Source organism: Parasteatoda tepidariorum, chromosome 9 (assembly GCF_982258835.1).
Source record: "Parasteatoda tepidariorum strain Cologne lab strain chromosome 9, Ptep-v5.0, whole genome shotgun sequence".
Taxonomy (NCBI): domain Eukaryota; kingdom Metazoa; phylum Arthropoda; class Arachnida; order Araneae; family Theridiidae; genus Parasteatoda; species Parasteatoda tepidariorum.
Window position 1 is genome coordinate 83,016,119 of NC_141763.1, and position 16,993 is coordinate 83,033,111.

A 16,993-nucleotide genomic window follows, 5' to 3' on the forward strand; every position below is an offset into this window, starting at 1 on the left:
TTTTTTGAGAAATTCTTTATTTTCAGAATTCAGCTGAGGTACTCCATTATTTTAAAAATCCCAGGAATACAAATAATTACTACCAAGGTGTTTTATCTTGAAATGGATTTCCTAAATCAAGACTTCCCTAAGTTAATAAAAACAGCATCCCCTAGAATTTACAAACAAGCAAAGAAGAAAATTTTTTCTTTTCACGAAAACAATTATATTGACTAACCCATAAATAATTTAACAGCATCTTTAGTGAACATAAGGCTTTATTTTATTTACAATTACATATATACAATTTAAAAAATAAATACAATTTTAAAAATAAATAGTTGTGCTTGTTTTTGATGTTCACTGGATAGTACATGATGATTCTGAAAATGCATAAAAACATAAATATTAGCCTAATACAGGTTTTTTTTTAATATTTGTAATTTTGTTCTACTCCTCTGTAGGTATTTACAAGTTTTAGCATTATAACCTCAATACAACTATGCCGAAAAATGTCTCTCGTGTTTTATTTTCCTCCTAATGCTTTGTATGAAAATATATTAGGCGTTGAAATCAGTAAAAAAAAATTTCAGTTCAAAAAGAAGGTAAAGTGAAAAATTTAGATGGTTACAACTGGTAATAGTAATTAAAGAATAATATTTTACTAAGGAAGGCATTCTGTGTAAATTAATTTCGAAAAAATCTCTAGACCTTAAATGAACTGGTGTTGAATGATTTTTGATGAAGAAAATTCAAAAGAGAGATATCAGTGCTGGAAAAAAGTTAAATATCTAAATTTTCAACATTTTTTTTCTTGGATCAAAGTTTAACAGTGTATTTAATTTGGGCAACAACAATAAAACTTTATTGACAAGATGCTTGATGAATGTCCCACCTGTTTTCAAACCTAAAAATTTGAGCAACAAGTTAGGGGTTGGTTCTTGGAAAATATGATAAATAAAGATCTTAGTTATGGATATTTGTGAATGTGGGCTTTCTTATACTGGCAAAATAAAATATTGACTTAAGAAACATCAAGGATGTGAACAAATTTGGCATATAAGTGCATTATCATTGTTGAAGCACTATAGAATGCAGTTCTATCATGCAACTATATTTTTGCAAATCACAAGGACTCCTAAAAGATAAATTATTTAAAAAGTTCAGGTAAATTGCATAAACCTAAAATCATTTTATTATCAAAACAAGCACAACTTGTGCATAAATAATTGAGCAGCTGCTTAGTCACAACATAAAATGCTGCCAGTTGAGGAAAGAAGAAGCGTGAAGCTTTCGAGATAGATGTTATTCCTGCTGAAACTAATTTGCAAAGCTCATGTAAGTTGTTCAAGTTCCCCCAGGTACTTGAAACGGCTTACAAACCTCAGAAGGCAGAATTTGTTGGGGGGGGGGACATTCTGCACTTGGGGTAACTATTGCATCAAGGCGTTTTAGGTAGAATTCTAATCTAAATGCAGATTTGAACCACCACAATACTAAATTTCTCCAATGCCCAGGAGCATCATTTCACATTCTAAAAATTGCTAAATGAATTAATTCATGAGTTTCCTTGTTTTTCAAAAATAACCATTTGTTTTGAAATTTCTTTTATTTAATGTTCCTATTTGGTCTCACTCTACCTTCCCCCTTTCTCGCATCTCTTACTGAGCAATAATTTCGCAGTTCTTTTTTAGCCTAACTCAGTGAATGTATTATCCCTGACCTTTACTTTATTACCCCTGCATACTTTGCTTTGAAACACTGATGATAATACTCATTGCAACAATGAAACAATCGTCTGTCTCTGTTAAATACAGTATTTTGTATTATTGTACTTGGATCTACTTCAATTACAAAGATTACATTAATGCTTAGGGCCTTTTGAAACATTCATTTGACTAATAAAATAGATTGCCTGAAAGTCGAAATATTTTATCTATATTATCTATTTTATAAGTAAGGTTTCAGATTACAGAATGCACTGCTATAAACATTAGAGTGTTAAGTCATAACAAGTAATTCACAACAGTGCAATTTTTACTAAAAGAATCTAGCTGTCATAGGCAAGCATGCATGTTTTTGCATAACAGTACAATGGACCTACAGATCAGTGGAACAAAACTAATGAAAAATGCGTAACACACAGTCTACATAAAATTTACTGCACATAAAAATATAATGCATTAACATGGAATTTCCAGAAAACAAATCTGTTTTGCTTAACACTTAAGAATCTCCCAAACTGCATTAAGTATCATTTGATTAAATTGATTTAAGTACACAAGAATGAAAATTGTTCTGCTGTTAGTTCTGCCATTTCATAAATTATTTTCAATACGTACAAAATCTACAATTAAATAATAATTCCACCTTTCACTTTCCTAGTATTTCACTCTTTTTACTACATTTTTTTAAAAAATTCTTTTGATCTCTGTGAGTGTGGAATCTTAAAATCAAATTTGTGCCCACTTTTCAACTAGCTAGAGTACGAAACTCTCCAATGGAACTCTGTGTCTAATGACATTATAAGCATTAAATATTTCATGGAACCTTGATGGCTCAGTAGCATTGAGCTGTCATTGTTAAAGGGAGGGGTTTGATCTTCAGTGTCAGCTCAAAGCTTACCCAACTTCAGGTTGATAGTTATCAGCTTGTCTGAGAAGTAAAGGAAACTTGAAAACAATGCTAAACACATTGCTACAATAATGCTATTTGGCCACGAAATTGTGAGCCCTTAGCCTCCATGACTTCCTTTGGCTAGCGGAATGTGTTTAATTGTTTCATGACTATCATAAAAAGAAAATATCTCAATTTAAATTTTGACCACTTTCCAAATAGCTAAAGAGCTCAAAGTTTTAATGAAATTCTGTCGTGAAAAACAACACAAGTTTCAATTATTTTCTGGCAACTACTATCAAAGTTTATATTGCCAAACAGAATTCAAACTACCAAAATTTTAACTAGTGCAGTGTGCCTAGCACCAATACAAGTTAAAATTCATTCTAAATGGTGAGAGCATGTTAAAGTAAAATTTATCACCAATCTAAATTTCGATCACCATCCAACTTAACTAACATAGCTTAAAACAAAAAGGAAATAATAAAATAAATATTTTAACAACTAGGTTTTCAAAAAGATTAAAAATGAATTTCCTTTTTGCCCCCATTTGTATGAAAAACATAAGGAGCATCACATTTGTAACCAGGGGTCTCTCCAAGTAAATTTACTACTGTTTAGCGGTACCTTCACATATTCAACTTTAGGAAAAACGGTAGTTTCACAAAATTCTTTTTCTTAAAATTTTATTTTTGTGTCTCGTAAGAAATGATAAATCCATGTTTTAACCATATTTTTGTGTTGATTCTCAGAAAAACCTGGACAGACTCCTGGTAACAAACTTCTATCACCATTAAAATTTCCTTCCATATCTTTTGAAAGTCCACATAGCCTAAGTTTTTCATTTAAGGTCTTGGTCTAGCAAAATAAAATTATATCCTAATTTTTAGTCTATTTTTAAAAATGTGGTTTTTAAAATTTATATTTGATTATTTTAATTTCCATTCATTTTTCAATTACTTTTATCTTCATGTGCAAGTAACTTGGAAATTTTTTTAAAAAAATTGAATAATCAATCAAAAATTTAAAAAAAAAATAAATTAATAATCAAAGCACTCACCATTGCCATCTAAAGTCCTAATGCCTACACTGTCAGTACCCTTTGTGAAAATAACTGTATCTGAGACACTATTTAACCTCATTAGTTTCCTCTGTCTTTTCAAGACATTTTGGAATGATTTCAGATCTTCAGCTTTCTTCATCCATTTATTAACCTAAACATACAAACATGTATGCAAATATTCGTTTATTGAAATTTACTCTTTCAAATTATTAAGTGCAATTAAGGGTTCAAGAAACAAAATGTGTCCATCTTTTTATTTTTAACTTGTTACTAAACACTAGAAAGACTGAAACTTAGTATACACCTATATTGCCTAAAAGCAGTCAAAATGACTGGATCATGAAAGAATAACTGAAGTGTAAACAAATTTGTTTAAAATAAATTTTTTATATTATTTACAAACTGTCCCGCTATTCTGGCACAATTGCAGCAAATAAGTGGCAATCCGTTGGCGGACTTATATGAAGAAAATTTCCTACAAATTGCAGATGTTGTATATAGGACTTTTGATCACATTTAAAATTATTTTCTGTCCATGACATGACATCAACCAACCATATTATTTACAGTTAAATAAAAAGTTATTAGTAAATATGAACAATAAAAAAAAATATATATGTTGTACAAAAAGTCACAGAATTCTAATAAATTGTGTCATTTTATGCATCATTGTTTTTTTAATTGAAACAAAAAAGGAGTCAAAATGACTTCCTTGGGAAATCTAGTGTTAATACATATTTATTGTGATGTAACTATAGTCTTTAATGGAAGCTATTGGATTAATCCAAGAATTGAGCACAACTTATCAGTCCTCTCCACTGTCATAAATAGTATAGACTACAAAAACCTATAGTCATTTGTCTCTTATTCACAATTTATAAATTTCATTTTTTATAAAATTTTATATCAAAGCAAAAAATGCATAATTTGTAGTGACATAAATCAAACAAATTGTTCTCGAAAATTCGAATTTTCTTAACTTTCATATGCTTATTAAAATGATTTTACAAATTAAAGAATCAAGTTTTTTCATTCATTTCAGTAAAAAATTAGCTTATCTAAAATCTAGCTACATTTTACAGCAAGCATGAATTGAAGAAATTAGTGAGAAAATATTAAGTTTTTTTTTTGCTTGGGAATTTTAAGAAAATCACTTCAGTATGTATGTGGGCTCACTTTGCAAAATAAAAGAGAATTGGATGCAAATGAATTAAAAAATCAGTTTTAAAATGGAAGCTGTTTGCTTCAGTACAAAGACTAAATTGAGTGATTATTTTTGAAAGTGGGTTAAGTCCACTTGCAGTTAAAAAGTCATTTGTTTATTACGATTTTAATAATCATTGTTGGATTTTGATGTTTCATCAAATTGAAGTGTTAAAAAAATTGATTAACCTTTGCCAATATTTTTAAATTCATTCAAGCACTAATTCTTAAGAGCATTGGAATCTTTAAGAGCCTTTCCAAATGGATTTATTCCATTTTCTAAAGTAACATCACAATTAAAATTTGAGTGTTTTTAAAATGTCACAACAGATTCCTTCACTTTATTTGTTAATTATAGTATAAATTTCATTATGAAAAAATTTTTACCTCAGCATACAATAGATCCTTTTTGGGGCCAGTTGTCTCTTCTAAAAAAAAAGTAACATGAAAAAACCCAGCATGAAAAAAAATTCAAGTAAATGAAAATGTAGAAGAAATAAAAATAGTTTAGTTACCAGCAACGGCTGTCACTAAAATTTCTAATGCATTTTTATAAAGGTGACCTGCATCTTCATAACAACCATCAACAGCCTATAAAGAAAGAAAACTTCATAATTTCAGGAATTTGAATGCTATGCAAGATCATTTTATTATTTTTTAATGAATATAGAATTGTAAACATTTCATAATCTGAAAATTATGTTGCTTCATGCTTGTTTCTTAAAACTTTTCATCATTTTAGAAATAAAATTACAATTCAGGGTTGCCACAGTAAAAAATGAACAAAAATAGTTGCTTTTAGTAGTCTCAAGCATGAAAATAGTTGCCTAAAACTATAAAAATAGTTGCCTGAACAGGAGAAAAAACAGTAGCCAAATAATTAAAATTGTAGCTTAATTGTCAAATACTATGATAAGGACTGATTGATGTCAGAAATTTTAAATCGTGATACATTATCCGTTAAACATTGCGATTTAGCATATGTTCAGAAATTACCTATGGGAAATCAATCAAAAATAAATAAAAAGGAATAAATCTATTTCAAAAGAAAATATTAATTCTAAACATATTCTACTATAATATCAATATCATTGCTAAATATTTTTAATTAAAATAATAAAGAAGTCAAAGTAAAAGCAAACTCAAGATTTATTTCATTTTTCTTAAATTAAAAATGATTTAAGATTTATTGGTTTAAAAATAATAATACAGTAACAAAATATTTTATATACGTGTATTAAAATTAAAAGAAAAAAAACGAAAGTAGAAAACAAACCAAAGAAATGTTCACTTTAGAAAAAAAAAACATTTTTTTAAAATTATTTGTTGGAAAAAAAACCAGACTTTTGAAACATCATTAGACCCTCTTTTATTCAATTATTTAAAATAATATAAAGTAGTATTAACTAATGGTCAAATTCTGTACTGAATAAATGCAAAAATATTTTTACTTATTTATTATTATTTTCGTTTTTGAAAATAAAATTGACTAAAGATTTATTTCTTTAAAAATGACACTGACTATCTAACAAATTATAAAACAAACAAGTATTGAAAGAATTTTAATAAAATTAAAAAAAAAATACTTCAAGTACTAATGTTACATTATTAAAACGTGTCCAAACATTACTAAACTCTTTATTTAATTTTTTAAAAATTTTTTGTTTTTTAACTAATAGCCAAATTTTTTTAAAACTTTGTGTTTTCAGTTTCTCAAAAATAAAAGCAAATTAAATAAAGATAAGCTTTATTTTAATTTTTTTATAAATAAAAACAACTGAACATTTATTGGTTTAAAAATAATCAAATTATTATACTTACCTACATTAAATAAATTTGAAAAAAAACTAACTTTTTATAACAAAATTAAGTACAAAATACCCCTATTAAATTGTATCGCTTAAAATGAAAAATAATAATTGAAAAAGACCAATGAAGAAACTTTTTTAATTTATATTTTCTTTTCATTGATCTATTGAGTTCAGAACGAAAGTTTAAGGTAACAGCAATTGTGCAGCAATCGCAAAGTAACAGTAGGTCTACGAAAAATAAGTATAAGTATAAAAATAACTTCGCTAAGAGTAAAAAAGTCTCCAATAGTTGCCTATTCCTGAAAATAGTTGCTTTTTTTAACCTTTTCGTGCAAAAAAAGTCACCTAAGGCCGAAAATAGTAGCATTTTAGTAGCCTGTGGCAACCCTGCAATTGTAACTTTCACCATATTTTGAGAAATGTTTTAAACGAAAGGTTTCTAATTATTAATATCAACAGTTTTTTTTTCTAAATAAATTTATAATAATTTTTTTCATGATGAGTGTTGAGAATTATATTTGGCATAATAACCCAACTTAATTTCTTTTTTTTCCTCGTTACTATGAAAATCCACTCAAAGGTGGTTAGCTTATAAAATAATGGTCTTGAGAGAGAGAACCAAAAACTGAATACTGATCAAAAGGTAGGTGATTAAAATTAAAAGTATTTAAATCCAAATTTAAAAAAATAAAAGAAGAAAGATGGTTTAAGAGTTATTAAAAAATTCAGTTTAAAAAATAGTTACTGTGAGACATTTTTGTCTCTTGGTTCGTTTTTATGTCCTCTTAATGATGACCAAGGACTATTTTAATTATAGCTTATTTATTATTAAATTCTTGATTACAGAATTATTTACAGAAAAGTTACAAATAGATACATGAGCTGTTGAGTATAATGTTTTTGGAGCGCAACTGCTCCCTTCATACTAAATCTATCATCGTTCAATTACAACCCTACTCTTACGGCGTTCAAAACTGATCTCTTCTCTAAAAAATCCTCTTTCCCATAAGAAACAGTCCTTTGCTCCACCCCCAATGTAGGGGACGACACCTGCAGTGTCCTTCACCCTCTGACCCTCAGGTCAAGGGGTCAATCAAATGCGTGGGAGAGGAATCAGGATCCTGACACCTCCCCCCCGGTTTCATCTAGTTCGACCTTCTTTCCTGGTCGTACAAGTGAAACCTAAAAACAATGCAAGCCCATCCCTGCACCAAAAAACAATAACACGCACACATTCCCGTGCGCAAAAAAGATTGGCCGCATTATACCTTATTAAACATACAATTACACTTAGGACACTTAACAAACTAATAAATACAAAATCAAAACATAGCATAAAAGAACCTAATATTTTTACAATCAAAACATTAAAATCACTTTTATCAGGCCAAAAATAAAATATCCATGCCAAAATCCATTTATAAAATTCCATCAATATAAAATCCTTAAAATCATGCCCAAAATTCCTGCCTAACAAATAATAATAATTAGCATACAAAATTAACCGCCCAAACTGCCCAAAACTCCACTGCTTCAAGTTCATTGACCTAATCCCCTGGAACATATCGCTTTCTATACCACTTCCTCTTAAGTGAGTAGCTAACTCTTTTGCTTTACTTTTTCTTTCCGACCCCCCTTTCTGAAACCAAATCCTTATTTTCATCTGCACCTTACGGGGTTTAATTCTGATATCGGGAGTGTTTGAATTCGCAGCTGTGTACAACTCCTTCTTAGGATACTTAAACAATTTTTCTCTCCCCTCAAACCACAGAAGTTTAGATTCCATCGCGCCGTCGCTATCTCCCTTTCTTTTCTCACAGGACAAATCCATCCTCTTCAACGCGTTAATTGGACTTTTAACCTTCACTTCAACCCCTCGCTGACCACAAACTTCTTTGCCTTTAAAATCCTCCCTCACTTCCTCTAACACTCCTTCAAATTCCGAGCCCTGCACCTGCTCCTTTTTAAGTCTTTGGCTATGAGAAAAGGGTGATTCCTTATCTCCACCCCCTACTTTCTCACCACACTCCGGATTCATTAAAATACATGGTGGATCTTCGTCCCCTCCCCCGTTTGACTCTATCTCCAACACCTCGAGACCCCCCGGAGTGATTCGCACTCCTCTCCCGTCCGAATTCTCGCAAGCAAGGTCAGTGTCCTTAGTCTCAATCCCCTTGTTCCCTTCTTGTTCTTTTCCCTCAGAACAGATCATCTTTTTCTCCCACTCTTTTCCCCACCGTTCATCTCCTGCATTTTCAAAATCCTGCTCCTCTAATATTTTAAACTCCCTTGACCTTATCACCGTCGTCTCGTTTTCACTTTTGACCACTACCGGGATTTTTTCACTAGGGTTTACAATTCCTTCCCCTATCCCACAGTTACTAGGAACATGACTGAGCTTTTCCTCTACAGCAGGGCCTATCTCTGAATTTACAAAGATCCATCTCCCTATCTCAAAATTTTCTTCAGGATCTAAAGATTGCCTTGATACGCTTAATTTAGGAACATTGTATATTATTTTTGAGAAACAAGACTTCTCCTCAACCACCTCGATTCTACGCAAATCCGATTCGTCTTTCTTCCCCCTCTTTTCGTGACTAACGCGTTCTACGGAATCTTGCTTAGCCTGATCTTTCTTCAGATCTAACCTAAATCTATTAATTTTCGGACACCCCCTCTTTAAGTGTCCTACCTCTCCACAGTTATAACATTTCGGGGACCATTTTCCTGAGCTAGTACTATTTTTCCTCAGCGATTCACGCGGAAACTTACCCTTTCTATTAACATTCGGACCATTCCATTCAGGAAATCGTCTCACCCCACCCTTCACATTCACCTCCTTTCCTTCAATTCCAAAACCAAACCTTCGGGACTCCGGCCTCTCCGCTGATTCCACGGTGCCTAAACATCCAACCGATCCATTTAAATTGACTAAGGGTTTACAATCCTGGGTTTTACTTTCCTCATCCTGGTCCTCCATTAAAATTTTTGTTAACATCTCAATCCCTAGTATAGTACATCTTATCCACTCATGATCATATTCCCGTTCTCGTTTTAACCATTCCAGTTCACGTATCCTTCTATGTAACTCCCGTTTTCTACCTTCTCTTAATTCTCGTTCCTGCTCTTTTTGCCTCTTTATTTTATCCTCGCGTTCCCTATCTTCTTTTAACTTTTGTTGCTCACGTTCCCTATCTTCTTTTAATTTTTGTTTCTCCCGTTCCCTATCGTCTATCAATTTTTGTAATTCCTGCATTCTAACCGCATGCTCCTGTTCCCGTTTCCGTTCCTCTCGTTCCCATTCCCGATCCTCTCGCTCCCGTTCCTCTTTTTCTAATCTATCCTCTTCAATCACACTTAAAACATCTTTAGTAAATTGCTCATCGTAATCCGAACTCCCGGTGATCAATGCTTTTAACTCAACAAGCTTGACGTTTTCGGGAACCGTTAGCCCCAGCTCCTCAGCTAGAACTATCACATCTTCCTTTTTTGCTGTTAGAAGAAAACTCATACTGACAGTATTAATTTAATTCCCTAACCACCAAAAAAAAAAACAATGCTATTTAAAAATAAAATTAAAAAAAATAAACTTAGCAACACTTTCCCCCCTACTCATACACCGACATTCTATTATGAAATTTAACGCCTCATATGTAAACCAAACATATACAATACAATTTGTATCATGCAATATTCAAAACATGCAATATTCAAACATTACTTCTTAATGCAAAGAAATACAAATTACTCTTTTCAACTTTCATTGCAAAATAATACAATTTCGTACTCTTTTGTTACACCTAAAATATACACTTTTACTTTCCCCAAAATTAAAACTCTTAAATTTCGTACATTCTACCGTCGTAATAATTAACCATTTCATCATTTAAACAAAAGCAAACCCCTTCCTTGACCTTTTTTCCGGTCCAAAATTATTTTAACAGAATGCATTATAAATAATAATCACTACTAAATAATAATCAGCCAAGAATCTTGTTTACTCAGATCGCTATTGACATATAAAAACACAATCTTTAAATAATCCTACACTTTTTTACATGTTATTAAATCAATACTCTTCTTCTTTCATACATACTCTTAATAAAGCAATAAAAAAAATACACTCTTAACAAACCAACCACTAGGTTACTTTTAAAAAAAAACATCAAATCATTACTTATTATATTTATCAATAATAATCATACTCATTAATCATACGAACAATACTATAGCTAACTGGCCAATCCCTTAAGCTCAGATAAAATAACACATCAGGTTGACTTTAAACCAAAACAAAATAAACTTATCCCCTTAACTAACTACCCTTTTTGTTAAACTTCTACCCAGAAATGTGAGCGTGTAATTTATCTTTTCATGCATGAGATAAAGCTTACCTCCCTTTATTATCTTTTCAATTGTCCTCTTTAGCAGAGAGTCGATGTTGAAACCACACTCTATGGTCACCGGTCACGGGGGGTAGCGCTGGCTGCCTATCGCCTCCGGCGATAATAGTCCCTTTATAGTACCGTCTCTTCAACTCCCGTTGATGTTGTCAGTCCACCGTCACCCTTTCCTTCAGGCAATCTTTTTCACTAGGCATTCCCGTAGGCATCCTTCTATCAAGATTGACTCCATGAGGCAACACTCTTTACTGGGCATTTCTCATAGTGGGCATCGGCGATGATTCTTTTCACTAGCATAGCAGTTCTCCTTCCATCCTGGCGAGAATCCTGTTAGGCTGCGACAATTTGTGAGACATTCTTGTCTCTTGGTTCGTTTTTATGTCCTCTTAATGATGACCAAGGACTATTTCAATTATAGCTTATTTATTATTAAATTCTTGATTACAGAATTATTTACAGAAAAGTTACAAATAGATACATGAGCTGTTGAGTATAATGTTTTTGGAGCGCAACTGCTCCCTTCATACTAAATCTATCATCGTTCAATTACAACCCTACTCTTACGGCGTTCAAAACTGATCTCTTCTCTAAAAAATCCTCTTTCCCATAAGAAACAGTCCTTTGCTCCACCCCCAATGTAGGGGACGACACCTGCAGTGTCCTTCACCCTCTGACCCTCAGGTCAAGGGGTCAATCAAATGCATGGGAGAGGAATCAGGATCCTGACAGTTACCAATAATAGTAAAAAGTTTATAATAAATTATTGCATTCCTTTTTATTTCATAGAACAGCGCTTTTTCACTTCATAGAATCAGACTCAGGAAAATTTTGTATTTAAAAATAGATAAAATATTTTGAAAGGCTAGTTTTTACTGTAACTATTTTTGCAAAAACAGTGTGTAGATGTTATTCAGGGTTGCAAAAAACCCGGGTTTTTGTAGAAAAACCCAACCCGGGTGGCTTTTTCTGGGTTTTATTGGGCTTTTTTGGGTTCTATTGGGCTTTTCTGGGTTTTTCATGTTTTCAAGGGGACTTTTTCAAAAGAGAGGGCAGGGATAAGTATCTTATTTTAAAAAAGCTTATTTTAATATTAAGTTTAATTTTATAAATTGACTTCATATAGATAATTAATACAAATAAATTGATGTGAAAGTCTGAAAAAAGTTTCTTCTGACATCACGATAGAAAATGTTAAATGTACTCACACACATCACACATTTCAAACTTATTTTAACACAGGATTACTTTTTACTTATATTTTAATCTTAAAAAATATTTGAGGAACATTCTTTATTTGCATAGAAAGCGAATAAATGGCACTGAATAATCAATAGCCATACAATCAAATCTAGTCAGCAAGGTGACTCTCAGTCTCCAACGCAATTAGTTTTTTCACTATAGGTTAATTTTTTTTAGGCTAGACTACATAAATATTTCAATAGAATAGCTCTTTAATATAACAGAGGATTAAAAAAGAAATCAATCTTAGAAAAACCCACTTTAGGGTGGGTTTTACCCAGTAAAACCCGGGCGGGTTTATTTGGGCAGGTGGGTTTTTTGCAACCCTGTGTTATTTACTAATATAAAATAATAATTTTCGTCTTGTGGGATATGAGCAACTCAGTAAGTTAATAAGCTTACATTTAGCGTTACATGAACTACTCTTTCTGTTTAAAATGCAGAGGTCTGTCCAGGCCGAATTTACTACCGTTTAGCGGTACCTTCACAAATTTAACTTTAGGAAAAACGGTAGTTTCACAAAATCAACTTTAGGAAAAACGGTAGTTTCACAAAATTCTTTTTCTTAAAATTTTATTTTTGTATCCCTTAAGAAACGATAAATCCAAATTTTTGTGTTGATTTTTTAATATAATTTTTAATTTTTCACAAATTATATCTAAATTTTCTGAGAAAAACCTAGACAGAACCCTAAAATGATAACAGTTGTATTTAAGTAACTCATATTCTTTTTTAAAATTAATACTTTTAATGACGCTGTAATCAAAAAAGTATCCCATGTGAAAATTTTGTCATAAATTACAGCCTTTTACACACAAATTTTGTATTAAAACAAATAATACAATTTCTAAATATCTTGACATAGTTTTTAAAACATCCTGACATTTTATAACCCTTTATGTACAGTTGGGACTTTTAAGTGCCATTAATATTATTTCCATATAGCATAAAAATTGCACAAAATATCTCATTGGAACTTGTCTGTCTCTAAGATATGACTTTCAATTCACCATTACTAGTTGATCACACCCAATTATTTAAAACTGAACTTGAACTGCTATAGATTTATTTGGTTGTTAATAAATTTATAGCTTAAGTTCAGTTTCATTCAAGGAGGTCATTTTATGATACATTTCTTAATTTTATGCTTTCTATCTCGATCAATTTTGCAAGTAAGACTTTCATATTTTTTTTTTTGTCTTTCATATTCACTAAAATATGTATATGCAGATACATAATAGACAGTTAAATTAGTATAAGATTTTCAATGAGAAAATTTTATTCTTATCATTAAATATTTTCATAATAAAAAATTTTTTCATTGATCAAAATACATTTTTTAAATACATTATTTACAAAATCAGGGTATTGTCAAAAGAAGGTCGATTATTTAGGGTTCCATAGCCAAACAAAAATTGGGGACTGTTGATCTTGGTAGTTATACACTCATCATCTAAAGTTAAAGAATCTTAACAAGTTATAGACTTACAAGTGCATCTGCTTGTTCAGCTAAGAAAAAACCTTTCTCTAACTGAGGCTTTCCTTGAATGACATCTCCTACATAAAACATAATGAAATGTAATTATAAAAACTGTTTATTTTTACCAAAATGAATACAGTTTTTCATGTTAATTTGAAATTAGAAACTTTATATAATGAAACAGAATTTAAATTGAGAACTTTCAAAATCTTTGAAGCATCTTACTGCTGCCACCATAATGGTCCAATTTTCACAGAATCTACAACAATATTTAACAATTATTTGTAATTTTTTTTTGTTCCCCCTGTGATAGCATAAATAGACTTTAAAAAAATAATAATTATTGTATTGATCTAACATCGATTTTACTTATTTTGCAACAAGAGAACTGTTTACTGACAGTTAGAAGAGTTAAAAATTTTTGCATGTACAGAAGGGAACCGATTATCCGGAACGATCGGGACCCTCGCTAATCCGGATAACTGATTTTTCCGGTTTTCTGAATCGCTACAAAAAGCCGTTTTTTTTATTGCTAAACCCAACTAAAAAAATCATTTTTTTTTGGAAATAATCTTTAAAAGAAGAAAAAACGATGGAGTAGTACACTAATGATTATTTCCAAAATGATGGTAAGGTAAACATCTTTCAAAAAAAAAAGAAAAATCCTAGGAGGAAAAAAAATTTTTTTTTTTAAAAATGGCGGGAAAATTTATTGAATTTCGTTCCGGTTTTTTGGTTTTCTGGTTTCCGGATAACGGGTTCTGTACTGTATAACTATTTTTTTAATCAATATTATTTATTTATTTTCTTCCTTAAGAAGTACATTTTCTTAGAATCTATAGTAACAGTTTTCAATAATTTTTTTCTTCTCATTTCTTTCATGTTGAAACTTATAGTCATTCATATTTTACTCCCATTTCAATTAAATTATTTTACACATTTAAAAAAAAAAAAAACTTCAATAAGAATTTCAAATTTGAAAAAAACTTATTCAAAGTATTCTGGAAGATTAAAAAAAAAAATAGTTTTCGAAATTCGATTTAGCTTGAAAAGAACTATAAAGATAGCTATTTCAACATGTGTTGCAAGTTTTTTTCAATAATTTTGTTTAACCAAATCCAAGAAAAGGTACTTTTATTCAGAAAAATTGTGTTTTTGAGTCTGATTACTTAAATTAAATCACTTGATTTTAAAAAAAACATTGATTTAAATCAAATAATTTTTGTTTTTGGATAAAAAATTATGTATTTAAGTTAAAAACATTTTTCTTATTTAGGATAATTTATAAACAAATTTTTAAGGATGTGATTTTTAAAAGTCTGACCTCATGTATACAAAAGATTTTAAGCACAAAAATAAGAGGGTAATGTATGTAAATTATTATTTGACGTTCAAGCTAAACAAAATTTTTTTTAACAATATAAGATAAAATGTGGATTAAAGTGATATGAAACTTATAAACTATAACTTTTCATTGCATAATAATTGTATTATAAACATTGGCTGTATGCATAATAATTTGCAATTTAATAAACATATTTCAACTATAACAATTTAGTTTTATGTTTCAAAGAATAAAAAAGTTTAAAAACTCGTTAAACATGTAGTTCGTGTATAAAACTAATAAGAAAAGACTTGATTAGCAATGAGTAATTTAGAATAATTGCTTCCTGATCAGGGGTAATTGTGACACAATGTGAAAAGTCCTGAAAATTTTATGCCCAATAACTCAATATCAATTTATATACCATACATGTTTCTTGTTTAACATAATTTTTTAAACCAAGATTTATAACTAGATTACCTACCAATGAAGAATATCACACCTTAAGAGTAACTAATTTAAGAAAAAACTTAGTTTTTTACAAGAATCACAATATGAGATTTTAAAAACGTGTGAATATGAATTACGATACTGGATTCTAAAAACGCGAAAATATAAAGGAGATTTTGAATTTTAAATTGATTGAATACAAATTGTAATGCATGATTCTATATGAATAGGATTCGCATTGCATGGCTTTTAAATCACGTATAAATACAAAAATTGATGTTTGATATTACAAACACGTAAATTTGAATCACAATATTGGATTTCAAAAAAGAGTGAATATGAACCGCGACATACATTTTTAAATTGCTTGAATACAAATCACAGTGTGTAACTTTAAAATCATGTTACAAAAATAGATTTTTGATATTAATATTCCTTGAATTGCGATATTAGCTGATTCTAATGAATTTCCAAAAATTTAAAATTGCAAAAATCCAGCAAACCCTATCAAATTGGTGGAAGAACTACAATGCATATAAATTCTCCTAAACACGATATTTATTGAGCCAGGAATTTTATGAATTATTTTTGGGTATCTGAGCCGGAAAGATCTAATGATATAGAAAACTGTATAAGAATATCTTCTGAAGAAGGTCAAGGTCTATCATGGGTAATAGAGCCAATTTCAGCTGTTATTTTTACCTGTAGAATTGCATACTCCTCTTTTTCAGTATAAATATACCATAAAACTGAAGAATTAGTCCTCATGCAAAAGCAATAAGGCTAGCAACGATCAAAGTATGTATTTAATACTAGTAAGTCCGTATAATTCAAAAAATATCTTTGTACAGTTATTTTTTGTCAGGTAATTTGTTAATTTATAATCAACTTGAATTTTATTGAGAAATGTAAGCAGCTATAATATATAATTAAAATGGAAATTTTTTTCCCTCTCTTCTGCTAGCTGTCGTTTATAATTTTCATATATACATATCTTCTTTAACATACTTTACAACATTAATTTAACTTCTGCCGTTAAAGCAAAATGGCATTAAACTATGAAGCACTTACGTAAACAAAAAATATTCAGCTCTTGTTAAATAAATTTAAACTAATATACTTCATTTAACAGCTATAAAAAATTACCTAAACTAAGTGAGGTGTTTTTAGGAACACTTTTGGATGATTCTGAGCCATTACATTCAGACAGCGCCTTCAGTTCTTCTGCTCGACTTACGTATTCCAATAACTAAAGAAAAATGAAGTGCAAAATATATATTTCCTGTTTTTAAGTAAAAAAAAAAAAAAATTGCATAGCATCAAAATTTATTTCTGAATCGAGTTACATTAAAAGCACTGCCCATAACAACAATCACAATTAGTGTTGGGGATAAAGTTTTGAGGAACATGGTAAGAGCCATGCTC

The 16,993-nt window shown here is 30.1% G+C and overlaps 1 protein-coding gene across 2 annotated transcripts in view; it reads right to left on the reverse strand.

Annotated features, from left to right (window-relative positions):
- Nucleotides 1-239: 239 nt before the first annotated feature.
- LOC107447815 (serine/threonine-protein kinase ULK3) overlaps nt 240-16,993 on the reverse strand; it is a 31,862-nt gene continuing 15,108 nt past the window's right edge. For both annotated transcript variants that reach the window (XM_043053950.3, XM_071187059.2), the window contains exons 10-15: nt 16,715-16,817; nt 13,804-13,871; nt 5,377-5,452; nt 5,249-5,289; nt 3,656-3,809; nt 240-362 (exon numbers count right to left, since the gene is read on the reverse strand). In XM_043053950.3, coding sequence (XP_042909884.1) covers nt 340-362; nt 3,656-3,809; nt 5,249-5,289; nt 5,377-5,452; nt 13,804-13,871; nt 16,715-16,817 — 465 coding nt within the window. In that variant the 3' untranslated portion in view covers nt 240-339. The remainder of the gene's footprint in view (nt 363-3,655; nt 3,810-5,248; nt 5,290-5,376; nt 5,453-13,803; nt 13,872-16,714; nt 16,818-16,993) is intronic.